A 19921-nucleotide genomic window follows, 5' to 3' on the forward strand; every position below is an offset into this window, starting at 1 on the left:
ATATTATGTGATAAAGGTGTCCCATCTTCCCCCACCCTACTATATAATAGCTAACGCTTGTCGCAGTACTGTTAATGGAACAGTAAAACTATCTTGGTATATACATTGTTTCAGGATTGTATAAGCGTAAAGACTCGAGGCTCAATGCTACCATTATTACGGGAATTACGCCTTTTTATGTATATAGTGAGATGGGGGAAGACGGGACACCTTTAGCACATAATATCCAAACATTCTAATTGAGTTTTAAACAATTAACAACGGTCTATAGGAGTCGTGAGGATATAGTTTTATAATTCGTTAAATGTGTTTTATTTACTACCAGAGAATGAAAAGGGGACACATCTTCCCCCACCCTACTATACCTAAGAAGACACTTATAACGACATCTGCTTTAACTACATGGTCACTAATCGGTTACTCAAATTTTCAGAGAGACAGAGTTTTAAAAAGTTACCTTTAAAGTTATACGTGATAACTCGTAAGCGAGCACGAGGTATTTGCAACAGGACACCCGTGCTTTAACGGCATATGTTTCCGCCACACGAGGTATTTAAGTGACTTTCATTCATTTATAAAAGGTTTAGTTCACGATTTAGGTATATTTGTATTAATATATTAAGTATATTACTGAAATCCTACACTTAACAATTTATATGAAATTCTGATAGGAATTTTCAAGAACAACGTTGGCTGTACTTAGTTTACTGGCACACAGAGGAAACAGCTGTACAATCAGGCTGCAGTTAAGATTAGTAGCGGAATCCCAAGCAATTTTATTATAGAAGATGAAACAACGTTGCATGTCTTTCACACAACTCTTCGTCGTTGTTTTTTTATTGTTTGAGGCAACTACATTAATAAGGGGAGAAGCGAACACGGACTCCAAGTAAGTTTTCATATTTAGGCGTAGAATCAAACTTGTTTATCGTCGCGTAACGGGGAATCAACAGTTGTTACAAGAAGGATGTTCTGTTTTATACGTTTGTGCCCGTAGTAGGAAAAATGGTAGTCCACATATTTTTTTTACTTTGGACTAGGCCATAATTGGTATAGTAGGGTGGAAGAAGATGGGACACCTTTTTTATTTAATTTTCTTGTGCCATTTGATAGTAAAAAGGAGAATTCCAAAAATTATAAAACGGTATCCCCTACAACTCCTATCGACCATTGTTAATTGTGTAAATCATGGTCAGGATATTTCGGTATTGTGTAGGCTACTATGAGTACCATCCACCCCAAATCCTACTATATATATTTTTCGACTCCCACTTATACATGATCAGAGACCTATGTCTACTATACAAAGATAAAACTTACATTATATCCAGTATGATTTTTAAGTCCTGTTTTTTGGTTAACAGGTCCCTTACACAGCAATTCTTTATATTTAATTCAACATATGAAGAATACAAATATATGTTCTCGGGTTTTGTCAGAGTAATAGAAAACCTAAAGGCTGGAACTCCGGTGGATTCAAGCAACTATATATAGAAGTTGTGTTGTTGTTTTGTGATTTCACTGCATTTTTTAAAGTAGATACCTGTGATTGAATAAGATTAAATGCCAATGGTGTAAAATGGATTCTTTACTCTATAAGTGCACAATATTTATTACCGAAGAGACAAAATCAATTTCAATCAATTAAATACACGTACCTGGTTATAACTTCATGGTCAATATATTGGATTATCCAAACGGTCGGCCAAACAGAAAGGTTTATAATAAGAACTGGCTGACTTTTATATTAGTGACACGGGAAACATAACAATTAAACCCCTGCTATGCTTCAAACATAAAACTGGAGTTAAAAATTAAAGATTCTAGCTACCGACTCAATTTGACACATTAAAACATACATAAAACTGCTAAAGACTGAATATGTAAGTTCCTGTACAGTTAATTTCTGCTTGATTGACTGTATAAGCATAGCTGTCTGTAGTTGCAAACACAGTCATGAAATCTCTTTAGCTTTGGCAAAGAGAAATAGAGGGAACTGAAGACAAATGTTAAAATAGGTGACCTTACTAAGCACAATCTACAATTGCCATTTTTTGAATCAGTGACTTGATGGGTGCTTCTTGCTTTTTGGTCAAACAGTTGTTTTTGTTGTTCTTTGTGATGCATAATTCCATCTCAATTTTCACATGGACTAAAATCAAATCATAAACTATATATATGAAGTTCCATTAAAAATGTACATAACAAATCAAAAACTATTTAAGCATGTGTTAATTCATACTGCATCGTGGATTTATTCTTCCATTTTTTCTTAAGCAGTTTTTACCAGAATATTGTGTTAAACAACTGATTTTTGCAGCTAATTCCCTTCTCTTCTTTGTTATAATTAATCTGATCTTCGTACTGTACTAAAAAAGATAATTAAAATTTATGTTATGTATAGTTCTAATTGGGGTAATTACTAAAGTACAAATACTTCCAGATGTTACTTTGTATTAGTGGCAATGTAAAAACAGGGCGAGTCAATTGTCATCTTTAATTTCTTCGCTCTAGACTCAACAACTATTTTCGCCATCTAGAAAAATAAATGGTGCAAATTATCAGCCAGGCATAAAAAAATCCATTGAAAAACAATTCCCTAGGAATGATGAGGGACATTGCTTCAACCCAGTGGTTGCTTATGTTTTAGCCTAATTGTGTGCCATACATAAAACAAACAATATGACAGCAGAGTGGGTATGAGTGTTCTTGGGTAAAACAGTTAACGTACAATTATAACATGCAAGGATAACTAAGTGACACTCCCTCATATTGCGGCAAACTGTTACAAACACAAGAAAAAAGGCTGTGTAACTGCACAGTTGTCCTAATAAAATGTGTACTGTGCACCATTTAGTTATTTACATTTCTCAGTGGCATGGCTCAGTGATTTAACATTGGAATAAACAGTATCCGGTTCTAAAGGACCTTACCCATATAAAACAACTTACATTTTCAGCACTCTGTCTTTACCACCACTGGCTACCCTCTGTCCATCTGTGCTCCAATCAACAGCATACACCTCATCAGCATGGCCGGGTAAATCCAATAAAAGTTTGTTCTTGTGTGTGTCCCATACCTGAAACAAAATAAAATTGTACTTTCATTTTATACATTTCTAAATCTTCGCTACTGTAATCAAAAAGACAAATAAAGTTATTATTATTATTACTTGAGTATAAAGAAGGGTACCAATGTACAAACTTGCATTCATGGGGGTACTAGAAAGACTTTGGTTCCATGGCTACGTTTTAACTGACGATCTTTTCCACTTTTTATCCACAGCATGTTTTAACAACTGTTGTTTTGCTGTTGATTTAATCTCTTTGTTTTTTAAATTACATAATCTCGCTATCGCTTTCCAACAAATACATAAAAAAGTTATGTAATATGTTTACATAAAAAGTTTTAAATCAGTAAGAAACATAAAAAACCTAAGTTCAGTTTAGAATTACATTAGTTATAAATCAGTGGAAAACATAAAAAAAAACTTTGTATGCTATTAACAATAAATAAATGACTGACAATCACCTTAAGTGTGCTGTCTCCACTTCCACTGACCAATAAACGACTATCTGCCGACCACGCAAGTTGGTATACAGAGTTTACATGGCCACGTAATGAAACAATAAATCTGGTACAAAACATAATGTTAGTGTTGTTTAGCATATGATTTATTATTGATTTTTGGGGTACAATAAACAAATGTAACTTATTTAAATATTTATCAAATAAATGTAATCTATTTATCCTTTCAGCCGTTATGGCTTGGTTGTTTTAAATTATACACTTTAGGCCCGCTTATGAATTACCACATATATATGTTTGAAGGTGATTTGGTTGGAATCATTTATTTTCACAACTTAATGAGTGTGCATTGAGTAGAAACTAAAATCAGCAAGACTAATGTAACATCTTACTTTCCTGACTTGGCGTTCCACAATTTAATTGATTTATCAAATGAAGCTGAAGCAATTAATCTTGCATCCGGTGAAAATCTTACATCGTTTACAAGTGCCTGGAATGACATTTCAAGTTGTTTAACCAGATAACAAACAGTCACGATTGTGTTTAAATACAAAAGGCTAAAAAAACCATGACATCCAAAGCCATCTTACACGGGTATGCAGGTTTTGTTTTTATTCAATAGTAAGATGCTTGTTAAGACCTGAGATTCGGTCAAGGTTTGACCCATTCCAAAAAATTGATACCAGGGCATGTATGCACACCCTGAGTTTGCAGTAAATACATACATTTCCTAGTATCAATTTTTAATAACAGGTTCAAAATGATGAAAAACTGAGCGACCTAAACAGTTTATTTTAGGATTTTTTTAACTATTGGTCAAGATTATATTAAAAAGGCATTTGTTACATTAACTTGTTTAGAAAATAAAACACTCTGTGCACAAAAAGATAAAATTTTGGTTAATTAAATAATTTAAATTTTTCTTGTTAGATAAATTAAATAAACGTAATATTAACTGTTAATTAAATAAATGTAATTTTTCCTGTTAATTAAATAAACGTAATATTACCTGTTAATTAAATAAATGTAATTTTTCCTGTTAATTAAATAAATGTAATTTTTCCTGTTAATTAAATAAATGTAATTTTTCCTGTTAATTAAATAAATGTAATTTTTCCTGTTATTTAAATAAATGTACCTGATGTCCTGTCATTCTTGCAATCGGTTTCTTTTCTGTTGAAGGATTCCATAAAAATAAAGTAAAGTCATCGGACCCAGAAACCATTCGCTCGCCTGTATTTCCCTGATCAGAGCAGTTTAATTTTAATTATTTATATTTTATCAACAAATTGATATTTCTAAAAAAAGGCTAAAAATGGGTATGACACTAAACAGTTTTTTATGTGTGTTTTTCCATTTTTATTTTATAGCATAACATAACAGAATTTTATTTTATCTTTTCGAAAAAATGTTTTTTTGAAAGAAGAAATCATCATATTAATAAAACAATAAAGAGATGGGAAAATAAAATGTATAAATTTAAAATAAGCGCAACAAAGCCAAGTATACCTAGAAAAATTCAAATATATGAGTCTAACGGTCATGATTGGCAAAGTTAATTAAGATTTATAATATAATAATAACCTGAATTTTCTCTTTGAATATGGTAGCAAAGATTTGAAATATATTACATAAAAAGACAGGATATAGGGACAACAACAGTTGGTAAAAAAACAACAGTTGTTAAAACAGGCTTACAGTTAAAAACATAGGAGTGGTCGCTAGAAAATAGGCGAGGTCGCTACGCCCATTTAGAAGTTTTGAATATCTCACCTTGACAATGTTGTAACGTTTTAGCGCTTCCTTTTGAAGTTGTGCCGCAGAATTTAAATTTTCTTTTGCAACAACTGTTGCTGTGGATGGTTCAAACGCACCAGTCCGCATTACATAATCCGTACTCAGTGCTAAAACATTCACCCAATGCCCATGGCCTTGTAGTGTGCGACATAAAACACCCTGAAATTGTAGTACTTATGAAATCAACTAATACAAGGGAGGTCAGTTGCAAAAAAAATGCCTTTAGTTGCAAAAACATTATGTTTTAGTTAAGTATACATTAAATTGCATGAGAACCTATGAAATGAATACAGTTTGAGTCAGTAATGTTAAACAGGAAAAAATAAATAAATAAGGGAATAAGTAAAATCTGTGTTATTATGCGTAAACAAAGGGCAGCAGCAAAAAGATTGTTCCTTTTTGTGTAGTTGTAATTATGTTTAGGCTGTAAGTTCAGCTTGAATATTCACTACAAAAAATTATAAAAGTAAATGTAGCTTGATTATTTAGTATTTACTACAAAAAAATATAAAAGTGCGGAAAAAAAAGACCCCTAAATAAATAAAAAATAGATCTTAAGACTACTGGAAATAGCATATTACCTAAAGTAATGTAATTTAGGTGTTGGGGTAGTCGACCAAATCTGCCTTAAATCTTAGGTCCTAAACAAGAACCTCATCCATATAGAATAAAACTTATAAAAACATAGAAGTACATACATCATTTGGACGCCACACTTTAATAGTTCTGTCTTGTGAAGCGCTGTATATAAGATCCTCACCAGACCACCTTATACAAGTAACACTTTGTAAGTGACTTGATAAGATAATTGAACATTGGCACGTATTGGTATCCCATATTCGTATTGTAGTGTCCTGCAACAAGAAGATAATGAACAACTTTTTTTCCAAAGATTTCTTTTTGAGGATTTTTTTTTGTTTAGAAAAAAATTTTATTGGGTGTTAAATTTTCAAGTCCTATGCCAACACAGATGCATTTTCATGGTTTAATCCAGACTTAATCATACGCCGTGGGCGGCAGCCATATCAACGCAAACCTTATCGAGACCATTGTGAAATGTCAAAAATGGTGACATAAATTTGTTGTGTTAATCATTGTCCCCCATTTTCACGGTCTTCGTTGTAAATATCTTACTTTTTTATTGAATTTTACTGGTCGTTTGTATTCGCCTAAAAAAAACGCAATAATCACAATAGGATCGGTATTTAACAAACTGTGTATTCCTGCCTGTATTTAATTTATGAGAGTTGGCCAAACTAGAAGACGTTAACAAGACAGTCCACTATACATACATTACTGCATCAATAAACTAAAATTTGATATTTGTTTTTATTGGCTTCAGTGCATATGTATCTCTTACTTTAGATGAGCTAGCTAATTTCCTGCAAGTTCCATCTAAATGAAGGGGTGCCCAACATAAATGGGTTATCCATTGTTTGTGACCTGTCAATGTTTTTCCAATCTGTTTTCCACTTTTTGGATCCCACAGACAAACCTGTGAACAAAACAAGTTGAATTTAGAATTATGTAAATATACATATAGATGATCTCCTGCTAAATGAAGTATCCTAAATTAATAAAGTGTATAATTACTAAACAAAATGAAATTCAAATTATTATAATTTAGTTCTAAGCCAAAACTTAAAAAAGTACAAAATAAACCCTGAATAAATGAATAAAATATTCAAGTAAATATAAATAAAAAAAAGTCTATAGTTTATATATTTTATCTTCATATCTTTATGCATTTCGTGTACCAGAAAAATCTGTTTATTTTTAGTGTAGTTATTTATCAGTACTGAGTATAGCTGGTAATTAAAGAGTTGTTTTTGGAAACAACAAAGAGACAGTTGTAATTTGTAGAGGTTCAAATATAATTTTGTAAAGATCAAACACAATTTCCTAAGCAGTTAACTTAAAACAATAACATGCTATTAATAAAAAGTTTGTGAACACACATCAGTCAAAAAGCATGAACCCAATAATTTGAACTAACCTGCCCATTTTTACAACCAGAAGCAAGTGTCCTACCATCAGGCGACCATTCTATACAAAGAACCCAATGTCTATGCGACTTGCATGTGTAGTGAGGTGTTTCTGTACTCAGGTCCCAGAATCGAACTGTGGTGTCTCCAGAACCACTTGCTAAGTACCTGAATTAGAAATATAACTTTTTACCCTTGCCTGGCAAGGCAACTGCAGTCATTATAACAAGTGTGTTTTGTTTTATACACCTTGTACCTGCTTACAAATCACCATGCATGTAATTTTGATTGTGTTCTCTTTTTTAATTTTTCTACAAAACAGCATAAAAAAAATGAAAAAACCTTTATAATTATGCTAACATAATTTTACCAGGTATAAACACTCTTTACACTTTACATTTTTTACCTACCAATAAAAAAAAATCTTTAATAATTCTATAATATCAAATAATAAACAATGATAAATTTGTGGACCTTACCCTCCATTGGGACTGAACTTCACTGACAAAACAGCTTCAGCGTGACCTTCTATGGATGACGTACATCTTGTTACAGCGCGCACCTTTGTTATTCAAGGATAATAAGATTGAATTAAATGTTAAAACTATTTCTGTTGAATAAATGTAACTTATTTATCTAGATGTGGTGGAAAAATGACAGTTCTTAAATTACAGGTTTTGTGTTTCATACACCTCACGCCCGTTTATGAGTTACCACATAATCACATATTATCTATAACTTTGTTGGTGATTTTTTTGTAATGTTTGGCAAATGTCTTGCTAAATAAAATGCATATATATATATATATAGTATAATAATTAACCAAATATGTATAACTATCGACCATAGGCGCCAAGTCACGGGGTGTTGGGGTGGCCAGGCCGGTACACCAAAAAAAAAAAAAAAATTGCTAGAAAAAAACACGCCACACACAAAAACAAAACACAAGAAAAATAAAATTTTTGCTAGAAAATTTCACGTCAAAATCTAGATCATAACGTAAGATTTATTATATCGTAAGATCTACGTGATCATAATAATAACATAACACCAACGAATGTTTATCAGTGCATTCGTAGCGAATACTGGTGCGGTTATAACGGCCGCGTTCTTCATGCGTCGTTGACGCGTTTAACTTTAATCCAACGGTTTAGGTTTTATTTCATTTCAAGGATATTCCTATTAAACAACATTGCTAAATATGACGTTTTAAACTGCATTGTTACGTAATAAACGAGGAAATACAGGCTTTAGACAGAGCATAGCAAATGAATCAATTGAAGATTTTATCCAGTGTATGAGTGTAGAATAATGGCAGAACCAGAAAAAAAGAAAGCGAGGCACCAGACAGTACTAGGCTCTTTTTTTCGTCCAAACCAGCCAAATCATAGTTCAATAGAAAGCTGCAGTGCAAGTGAAGATGCAACGGAAATTTCCACTTCGACGCCGCCATTAATTTCAACGCCAAGAACTGGATGCAGGTTCCAACAATCATGGATGGAAAATTTACCATGGCTTTCTTATGACGTGGGAAAAGATAAGGCGTTTTGCACTATTTGTAAGTGGGCTGTTACCAACAAACATGTTTTACTAGAGAATTCAACGAACTTAGTACAGTCTTCGCTTCAAACTTGGGCCATAGATGGGTATGGTAATTGGAAAAAGGGCAAATCAGGAGTAATTAAACATAACGAATCAAAGAGCCACAGGGACAACGCAACAACAAAGAATGTTTGCGACGGTAGAACATCCACATCTTTGTTGTTATCAAAAAAATCTTATACAAAAATGCAGCAAAATCGCAAAGCGTTAGATGCAATATTTTCCACAATGTTGCTGCTAGCATGCCAAGGTCTTGCCGTTCGTGGCCACACAGACGAACGTTCAAACCTGCATGCGGTCATGGGACTCCTTGCAAAATATAATTTAGATATTAGTCGTTGGTTGAATCAATCCAGCTTCACTTGGTTAAGTCACGGAACAACAAACGAAATACTGGACACACTAGGAAGTTCCGTTTTAAATGAAATAGTTAATCCAATCAAAAAGGCAAAATACTTCAGCATAATCGCCGACGAAACCACCGACCTCTCAGTATCAACGCAACTGAGCTTTTGTATACGATTTGTAAACTGTGACTTCACTGTTAATGAACATTTAGTGGACCTTGCAGTATGTCCATCAACAACTGCGGAAAGCCTACACCAGCTGCTCACCAAAGCAGTAATATCTTTGGGTTTGGATTTGTCAGACTGCCGGGGCCAGGGTTACGACGGGGCCGCAACTATGTCTGGTATGGTGTCAGGAGTACAGGCAAGGTTTAAACAAACCTACCCCGCTATGTTGTTTGTTCACTGCATTGGGCACCAATTAAACTTAGCAGTACAAGACAGTTTAAAATATTTGAGACAGGGTACTCACGCACTGTCTATTTTAGAAAATACTGTTAATTTCATTAGCGCTTCTCCAAAGCGATTGAACAACTTTCGGGAGTTTAAAGCCTCGTCCGATGCCACTACTACTTCTTTGCGACCGTTATGTCCAACTCGATGGGTAATGCGACTACCGGCGATTGATGCCTTTCTAAAGCAATTTTCGGTAGTTCTTGATTGGCTGGAGACGATTTCTAGCGACACAACAATTGACCCTGTTACGGGAAACAAGGCATCCAGTCACCTGATGTCACTGGAAATATTTGAAGTGTATTTCATGTTAAGAATATTTCAAAAACTACTCACCATCATCAACCCGATCCATGTGGCCATACAAAAGCGTGGGATTAGTATCGGTCAGGTTCGGTCTTTAATAGAACAACTTTTAAGTACTTTATTCGCATCCGTGGAAGATCGTCAGCAAGCAATCGATTTCTTTTTAGTCTGTGAAAGATCTGCTGCACAAATGGGTGTTCAAACTCCAGTTCTTACTCGCGGCGTAGGTAGGCGTACTGCGCGAATTCAAGCAACAAATCACGTCGATGGAACGGGCGGATCCATAATTGAATTGTATTCCACTTTGCATTGTAACATCTTTCAGAAGGCAGCTGCGGCTATTATTTCACGGTATTGCATGCCCGACTTGGCTGTGGTGAGCTACATAGAGGAGGTATTGCTTCATAAACATTCTGATGAAGCTATGGCTAAAATATGTACTCTTTACCAGCAAGATTTTAATGCGGCTCATTTACACGTGGAACAGGTGCAGTTGAAAAGTTACACCGCACACAAAAACTTATCAATCTCCGGAATAGAAGATTTGCGTTCCCTTTTCGCCTCTAACGAGCCTCTTGCTATCATGATGCCGAACATCAGCAATTTATTAAAGATTTATATGACGATACCGTGTACAACCTGCGAGGCAGAGAGATGTTTCAGCACTCTACGCAGAATAAAGAATTACCTCCAGACCACCATGACACAAATCAGACCTAAGAACTTAGTTTTACTGAATGTTCACCAGGCAGAAGCAGCACACCTTAATTTGGTTCCAATTGTTAACTCGTGGATCGACCAGGCAACAGTTCGGAAAAACACACTTGCCCAAACAAAGCAATAATGATGTTCCTATGTTTCATTTTCCCTTGTTCCCGTTGTCCTGTTCCCGTTGCCGTGTTCACGTTATCCTGTTCCCGTTGCCCTGCTCACGTTGCCCCGCTCACGTTGCCCTGTTCCCGTTATCCTGCTCCCGTTGCCCTGCTCACGTTGTCGTTACTGTTCCCGTTTTCCTGTTCACGTTACTGTTCCCGTTGCCCTATTTACATTGCTGTTCACGTTTGCCCTGTTGACGTTGTCCTGTTCTTGTTACTGTTCCCGTTGCCCTATTTACATTGCTGTTCACGTTTGCCCTGTTGACGTTGTCCTGTTCACGTTACTTGTTTCGTTCTTTTTTTATCGTCCTACTCATAAATTACAGTTTTACGAAAACGTTGTGATCTTACCCTTTAACTTTAGGAATAACTTATGCTCCTCGGAACTATACAAAATGCATTATACAAAAGAATGGTGTGCAATTCATCCTAAACTATCTGAATTAAATAGCTGCTTAACTGTACAAAGAAACAAAATACCATCGCTTGTCGGTGTAGTACTGAGATGTAAACGAAAAACCGCAAGCATGTAGTTGCTGCATTATAAATCAATTCCTATTGTAATGCAGGGAATCGACGCGTCAATTTGTACTGTGTGGTAAATAATCCACGAGTTAATCAATCGCCATTATGACGTTAATAATCCACGTGTCACTCGTTACTATGTCTATTGCCTATTCGCGCACTGGGCAAAACAGCGCCGTCTTACATTTCATGACGCTGCTCCACACAATGAAGTCAATGTCTATGACGTCATATTAATTTTTTACGTCACTGTAACGGCCACCCCATGAGTAAAGCAAAACTTGGCGCCTATGCTATCGACAAGTGGCGCAGGGAGGGGTTTAGGGTGTTTTTCTGGCTGCGCCACTGCCTATAGACGTAAGACTTATTTTAATAAATGTAAACTTACTTTAAACACAGCCTGTGGAAGATAAATAATTTGAATTGTTCCTTCAGTTGAAATATTTTCCTTTTCAATAATGGATTGCAGGTCTGATAAGATTTCAGTGTCATTTATATAAAACGCGTAAGGTGTTTCTTCTTCCTGTATAGAAAACAGTAAATATTAAACTACATATATATCTAGTTTTGCTGCTAGGTGTAACATAAGTGTGAAAGAGATTTTCTAATAAATGCCACACACATAAAAAGTGTTGTATTGGCAATTGGCAAAAAAAATTGGCCCTTTAGAATTTAAAATAAACAATTTACGAATGATCTTTTCGGAACTATTTGAAATTATAAAACCCAGTCAATATTGTAAATTTGTAATCCTATTCAAACCAACTTAAAAAGTCACGGTACCCATAGGTTTAAAAGGTTCAAAATGTAAGCGTGTCAAACGCAAAACAAAGGTTTTTTATGAGTTTGTGTAATTTCCCATTATCTATGTTCAATTGAGCATAATACGCCGAATGGCTGATCATTGCATTGTTATTACTTTGTATGTTTCTTGTTTAATCCCCATTTTCCTAATTGTACAGGGTAGCCTACTTAAGCATACACTGATTTAACCAATAACGATAGACTATTTTGCAATACAACAGTTTAAAATTATATTTCAGCAACATTTGTTTTACTTAAATCAACAAATTTCTCAAGTGCTTACATTCTCAAGAATAGAATTACACAACAACTGTAGTTGTTGCGCAGTGACCGTTAGGGGTACATCGAGAGGGGGCCCTGTTGCGACTTTGTCTTCGTTACACATTTGTACGAGAACACTTGGTCTGTTTTCATCTTCCATCACAATGTCTGTGTCATTATTTTCAGCCATGTTTTTACACAAATCAAAACTAACTTTGTGCTACACGAACAGGTAAAAAGTTATTTTTTAGCCACACTTTTGTTTCTATTAGGTCCCGAGACTAACTTGATAATAATTAAACACAACATGTTTGTCTGTTAGGTGTAGACGTAGCGACCATGCTTATTTTCTTTCAACTAAAAGTAAATAGGTGGTAACTGTAGCTGTAGTGTGTTCTAGCAACTGATGTTGTTTTGTCACTATCAGATATCCTGTCTTTTTTAAAATATTTGTAAATATTCGCTACCGTAATCAAAGAGACAAATAAAGCTATTATAGTTATAATTCATAATGTATTTTGCTGTTGTTGCTATCAGGCAATATGTAATATTAAATATAAATTGTGTTTTGATACGTTTCGTTTGCCATACTACGACACACCATCGGGGTACATTTGGGGTTGTTTGTTAAGTAGAGCTATTTATTAATAACACTCTTGACATATTTTTTATATTAAATAAACAATATACCTTAAAACCGCTGCGAAAACTGACCAAAACGTCTGACTGAAGTTTAGGCAAAAAATAAATTTACCATTTGGGAATTCCCGAACACGTGTGATCATAGACATCGTTTATCTGTTTTATTAAATCAGTTTAAAAAATTGCTAGTCCAAGTTTTTAGTTTAAAACCAAGTTATTCGGACATATCTGTTAATAAATCGTCCTGTAACTATTCAGACGCCTCATTTATTAGTACTTACTGAAAACCTCATTTATTAGCACTTACACCCCTATTTATTTAAACCACATATGAAGCAATTTCTATGGACTTTGATATGAAGTACCAACATACATTTTCCTATGATTTGTTAAACATTTTTACTAATAAGAAAGCATTACATGCACACACAGATAAAATATATTGCATTATATGTTTTAAATTATTCTAAAGGGAATGTTTAATAAACGCTGTAAATTTCCCCAAATATTTGATATTGCGCTGTACAAAGTTGCAAAGAGCATGCTTTAAAACAGTTATGCATAATTTGTAAACAAGTATTTTGCGGACCAAACTTATATTTTCGATTTTATCGAATGGGATTTATTGCAGCATTATTTGGGCACCTTATAGTTAACTTAACAAGTGGTGTTTTTGTTTCATTTTCCTTGACAAATCCTTTGGCCAATTCTCAAATGCCTACTGGCTTGAAACACTCACTATTTAGTGTTTTGTGCAAAAACACAGATACCCAAAATAGTAGCAATTTCAAGCATTGCACCACTGGTGTCTAGTTACCAGGCAGTCTCAGAGCAAGCACTTTATACGTTCCGCTACAATGCAATAAATGCAGCATATTAACTGGTCGCAAATTGCTGTGGTTAAGTTGACTGCCTTGCACAAGACCAGTATCGACCTTTCTTGTCTTTGATATACAAGGAACTTAAAAAGAATATATAACCCAGAACTATCATGCATATCATAATGGTAGTTGAAACAACTGGTCTTGTGATTGTACTGATTAAGTATATAGAAGAAATACCTGAAAAAATAGAGAGATAAATTAGTTTAAAATTGCATTACATAACACAATATAGTTACTCACCTATAGACTCCCACATTATTTGTATAGTAGCTGCAGTGTTTTTGTTTTCAACAAACACAATGTTATAAACACTTGGCTGCTGTGCTTTGATAACTCCTTTGCAGAAACCCAAAACTGCTGACAAAATAAAGAAAGGCCAGCTCTCCACAACACTAAACAATAAAAAGTAAAGGTTAATCTTATTTTTACACCTTTTAAACTGTATGTTAGTATTTTATACTTAAAAAATGATTGAATATGGCTTAGGTATAATCATCTACAAAGTTACCTACTCGGTAACCCAGAAGTATGCACTCGGTATATGAAACAGAACACCCATGTTATAACGACTGGTCTTGCCCCACCACAATAGGATAAACAATTACAATTATTTATTTATTCTCAATCCCGTTATTTTTATAAACAGAATATTTGCTACAGACAAATTTATTGCTTAGTTGGCTTGGTATCTATTAACAACTGAAAGTCTTAGATACAACATCTACTCTTTTTAACTAACACTAATCTTACAATTTTTATTCATGTTTTACCAACTGTTTTGTTGTTAACCCCTTCCTTTCTTTTATTAAATAACATGATTTTTGCCATTGTTTTTAAACAGATAATAACAATTATGTTATGTAATATGTTATGTTATGTCTCTTGCCTGGTATTTGGTGCAGGAGCCCAGAATAACAATATTGCGAAAACTGTTACTTCAAGAAAGGTAACAATTCCAAACAGTTGTGGATAATCCATACACTTCAGCAACTTAACACTGCAAAAACTCCCACATAACGTTGCAGCTGCATATACAACCATCGTGTATGCTGTGAAGTTTATGCCTGAAACACACAAGAGAAAGTTACAATTTAAAAAGAGCGTGATTTTACAGGGAATCATTTAAACTCATTACTAAAGGTGATGTAATATAGTATGTAAAGTAAAAAAGTTTAAAAAAAAGTTTTTGAAATAAAACAAGTACATTCGTATAATTAAAAAGGGAATTATTATTATTATAAATATATATATAAATAAAATAAAAAAGTGCAGTGGTAAAATAAAAAAGTAAAAATTTTATATTAAAATAATAAAGTAGTGAGCTGAAAAATAAAATACAAAACTGTAATAAAAAAAAACGAATTAATAAAATAAAAAATCAACTTAGTAAAATAAAAACGATAATTAGTACAATAAAAAAGTAAATTTTGAAATTACAAATATTACCAACCCAGAGAGCATGAGACCCATGCTGAGTTATAATTGCCCCGATAAAAAGCTTGCATCATTCCAATTTGTAATGTGTTCACCATCATCATGAGAACAACTTTATCTTTTGTGATCAAAGTAATAACAGACTTGCACAGAGTAAGCATTGACTCCTGCTTTACAGCTTTGATGTTAGAATTGCATTCAGGTCCCTTGTTTACTTGTTCATACAGACCTACACTGCTTTCAGTTAAACTACTTTGATCGTGGTGAACTTCACTCTCTCCTTCCCAGTAAACTGAGTTTTCTGTAGAACATTTGTTAAAATTATTTAAAAGGAAAATAACTTTTTAGGTATATAATTATTTAAACAAATAATTGACTAATTTTCTTTCATATAAAACTTTGTTTAAATTGTTATAAAAATAATAAGAAACTGCTATTTAAACTTTTTTTGATAAAAAAGTTGACCGTCTTTCGTGTTAAAAAATTATAAATGTACTTAGTAAAACAAAATGTAGTCGTGATAAATGAAAATGTATTTAGTACGTTGTGGCAATTGTGTTTAGATACTTGTTGTTTTTAACTGTAAGCATGTTTTAGCAACTGTTCTTTTATCACATTATCCTTTATTTCGTGTTAACTATTCTTTAGATTTTGCTACCGCAATCAAATAGACAAATAAAAAGTAATATTATTATGGTATTTAATGCTTAAGTTAAAACAGTTTAAATTTACCTTTAGGCTCTTCAACGTCATCAATACATATACACATCATAAACCCACAGAAATGAAAAAGTAGAAAAACTGCTAACATTGTATATAATAACACTTGGGAAAGCTGTTGGTTTGTAGTTGGTGTACTAGACTTCAAATTGTCAAATGTAACTCCGCATTTTGGTTCCACACTAATTGGGATATTAGTGTTTGTATCCTCCTGCTTAAAATTATAACAGATAGTTAGGCCAATCCATCTTACATTTTTTACACATATAGTATATCACACAACAAAATAAAAAAATATATATACAATTAGTTTTGTAGTTACAAGTTTTATTTTAAATGAAAATTATAATTTAAATGAAAAAGTAAATTAAATGTGCATGAATAAATGAATGCATGAAACTTAGCTATCCTTGCAAAAAAACAACAGTCGTTAGATCACCGGTGTTTTGTTTCACACACCTCATGTCCGCTTACAGGTTTATGTTACCACATATCATATGTGACATATGTAACTTTTTGGATAATTTTTTTTGGTAATTTTTTTCATACTTACTGGTGCTGCAGATATATTCAAATTGAGTGTAGAATTTGACTGCTTTGACTCAACCACGTTAGTTGAGAAAAGAACAGACAAAAGAATCATTCCTGCCAGATATGCACAGCTAATTATGGAATAAAAAATGCTGAAAAACTTAGCAGCATGAAGTGTCTGGCTTTTTGTTGAAGTTCTGGCAAAGAGTTTTGAAAGATCAATAATGTAGACCAAGCAGGCAGGCCACATAACCGCCCCTCCTGCCCCAACAAAGGCTGCAGCTGGTATCAAGGTGTAGTCTCGTGGGTAAAAATTTGCTAAAATATATATTGTTTTTTTAAACAGCGAAAAAAAGTATAGAATTTAATAATTTGATATGAGTGTAATTTATTTATACTTGCCTGGCGAGGTAATGACAGTCATTATAACATGGTTGTTATGTTTCACACAACTTATTTCCTTATACAAAGTTATCATATATGTAACTTAAGTAAATGTTTTTTTAATTTATTATTTTTTTTTATATTAAACTGCTGACAATATCCCATACAATTACCAAAATCTCACCCAAAGTGTAGGGAACATAGGAGAGTGCGCCAGCTAAAATACATCTTTTGCTTCCGAATTTGCTAATTACCAATGGGGCAAGAAATAGCGACGACAAGACCGCAATAATGTAAACTGTAGCTAAAGAACTTGTTCCTGCTGCTTGGTTGAACGAGCTTTGAACGGCTGCAAACAAACCATAAGGGTGTCGCTTTACACTCCATACGTACTTAAATTGCAAAGGGAAAGACGACCTTACCTTCAAGGGGCAAATAAGCCGACATATTTGTCAAAATACCAAACGATAACAGTAAAAGATTCCTGTGACATCTGAACTTAGTTGACACCATTGCTACTAAAACAAGTTAAAGTCCACGATGTTTTGCATGCAATATCTAAATATGGATAAAAGTGGTTAAAATGAAGCAGTGTCTCGCCAAAAGCTAGTAAACCTAACTAACTTCCTTTACTTGCTACAATGCGGGCAAATAAAAAGTTTAAAAAACTAAATGTACAAAGGAGAAAAAGTTTGGCACGTGCACAGTCGCACGGCAAATTAAAGTGTATATTGACTTTACATGATGTCATTTAACCGCAATGACGTGCTCAGTGACATAGTAAAACAGCCGGCGCCTCGGAAGTGCAAAAGCCGATTTAAACCAATAAACTGTGTAATTGAATTTGCGTTCGGTGTCGATAAGCGCGTAATACAGCTTGAGTATTCTCAATCTAACGAAACTGATTCCAATGTATGCCTTTACAGTATCAGCTTTTCGAATTTTACAAGCGCATTGCCAGCAGAGTATACTGCGGTTTTACGCATTGAATCATCACCTAAAGCCCCGGGGGAAAACTGAAAGAAAGAACAAATGTAACTCTATGTATTGGCGAAGTTATAGCTTATGTTACTCAATTTTTATGTGTATTACATACGCCAACACGTATCGCGATCAGAAAAAGAATTAAAGATCAAAGTATTGCGTAAACCTGACTCTCAGTGTACGTGATCTTTTCTCGATGTGGATTAAACAAAGTAACCAATAAACCGCGCTTAAACGCTGCCAAAGTCACGCGCACTTCGTTCGTTGAACCTGATAATGATGACGCAATAGTCCTATGACGTGTAACGATACCATACATGGTATAGCCATGCTTTAAAACATTATGTTAGCACTGGCTAATAGAATACAAAATAAAACTTCAATTTCCTGCAGCACATTAAAATTAATACTAGGTATAACTGAATTCCCTGCTCTACTGTGTTATAGTAATATATACTTACTATATAGGCCAAAGTAGGTTGGGGTAAGATAGATGCGGTAGCACCTTATATCCCACATTTTTTAATCAAGATTTTTTACAATTAACAGTAATACTCTTGAGACGTGAGGCTACGGTCATATAATTCTGTAATTATTCTTTGTTTACTACCAAATGCGATGATAAATAAGAATGAAATATGTACCATCTTACCCCACCCTTCTACGGGAGAAGTAAACCTGATTGTAATATAACATCTGGCTCAACAAAAGAAACTGACCTTAAATATGGTTTTAAACTTCACGCTTCTTTGTTCATAATAGCAATGAAGCTACGTCCGAGGTTACGGTATAATGCACTTAAAAGCTTTTCATTGAACACTACACTGCTTGTTTGATCATTGTCATATATATATTGCTATCACGTAAAACAGCGGATACTGCTTTTGCCCCGGGCACACACAAACCACTTCAACATAATATATAGTAGGGTGGGCAAAATGGGACCTTTTTCTATTTTTTGTTTATTTGATTTTTTCGCCGCATTAGATTAGAAACTAAAAAATTCAAAGAATTATAAAGCCGTATCCACACGGCTTCCATAGACCGTTGTTAATAATCTAAAACACGATCATTAAAATTTGGATATTATGTGCTAAGGTGTCCCATCTTACCTGAAAGTACTGTATATACGGCCTTTACTGTATACTGTTATTGTATTTTTATTGTTTAAGTAAGTATATCAAAAGTATAACGCTATACGCGCCTTATTTATAACAGTGTTTTGAGCGTCTGCAACCCCATAACCTAAGAACTTGGGTTCGATGCTGACACCCTGGACGTATAGCAAAAATACCCTTTCCAACTCAGTTGTCATGATGAGGTGTCTAAATTGGCAGCCATACTTAAAGTAATCACTCTCGAAATTTCTTACAAAACAAATATTTTGATATGTGTCCGGACCGTGACACAGTGATTGGCGCGTCTGCTTTAAGTTCGGAGGTTATAGAGGTTTAAGGCTTGCCACTCTTATATGCTATGGTCGTATGTGTCCTTGGGCAAGATACTTCACGGATTTGACTCAACAATGAATAATTGAACGTAACTACTAACTTTACCCTTGCGAGCCCGAAAAACTACAGCAGTCGTTAAACATGGGTGTTCTGTTTCATACACGTCGTACCAGCTAACGAGTGACCAAGTACTTTGTTGGTGTTTTTTGAGGCGGGGATGTTTTTAATTTTTATGTATGACTGATAATTTGGACAACCCATTAGTGACCACTGAGTTGGAGCAATCATTAAGTGTCTTGCCCAGGAACACATATTTCTAAAATAGTAGCTGCGAAGAGGCTTGAACCCATGTATAAGTTACATTCGTCTGTTCATTCATAATCTTTAGATGGTATCTATCGCCACCTT

The 19921-nt window shown here is 34.0% G+C and overlaps 2 protein-coding genes and 1 long non-coding RNA gene across 4 annotated transcripts; 1 reads left to right on the forward strand and 2 right to left on the reverse strand.

Annotated features, from left to right (window-relative positions):
- Window positions 1-680: 680 nt before the first annotated feature.
- LOC149743300 (uncharacterized) lies at window positions 681-1580 on the forward strand. Its single transcript, XR_016384716.1, has 2 exons — window positions 681-889; window positions 1365-1580. It is a non-coding gene; the product is annotated as an uncharacterized LOC149743300 (long non-coding RNA).
- Window positions 1581-2437: 857 nt separating this feature from the next.
- LOC149743301 (notchless protein homolog 1-like) lies at window positions 2438-12724 on the reverse strand. The gene is made up of 12 exons (XM_089875575.1): window positions 12506-12724; window positions 11807-11941; window positions 7790-7872; window positions 7322-7478; window positions 6686-6820; window positions 6024-6179; window positions 5302-5484; window positions 4667-4771; window positions 3921-4018; window positions 3532-3634; window positions 2952-3079; window positions 2438-2536 (listed from the first exon to the last, which is right to left on the reverse strand). Exons 1-12 carry the CDS (start codon window positions 12671-12673, stop codon window positions 2524-2526), a joined length of 1464 nt encoding a protein of 487 aa, XP_089731701.1. The 5' UTR covers window positions 12674-12724; the 3' UTR covers window positions 2438-2523.
- Window positions 12725-13495: 771 nt separating this feature from the next.
- On the reverse strand, window positions 13496-19073 carry LOC149743302 (N-acetylglucosamine transporter UNC93A-like). 2 transcript variants are annotated; one of them, XM_089875563.1, is made up of 9 exons: window positions 18782-19073; window positions 17501-17636; window positions 17263-17427; window positions 16717-17012; window positions 16176-16374; window positions 15460-15744; window positions 14896-15073; window positions 14250-14401; window positions 13496-14186 (listed from the first exon to the last, which is right to left on the reverse strand). In XM_089875563.1, the coding sequence occupies exons 2-9, from the start codon at window positions 17589-17591 to the stop codon at window positions 14026-14028; spliced, it is 1527 nt and encodes a 508-aa protein (XP_089731689.1). In that variant the 5' UTR covers window positions 17592-17636; window positions 18782-19073; the 3' UTR covers window positions 13496-14025. The 2 variants fall into 2 exon arrangements, with proteins under 2 accessions (XP_089731689.1, XP_089731680.1); XM_089875554.1 differs by having other exon boundaries at window positions 16176-16377.
- Window positions 19074-19921: the final 848 nt, after the last annotated feature.

Source organism: Ciona robusta, chromosome 1 (genome assembly GCF_009617815.1).
Source record: "Ciona robusta chromosome 1, ASM961781v2".
Classification (NCBI taxonomy): Eukaryota; Metazoa; Chordata; class Ascidiacea; order Phlebobranchia; family Cionidae; genus Ciona; species Ciona robusta.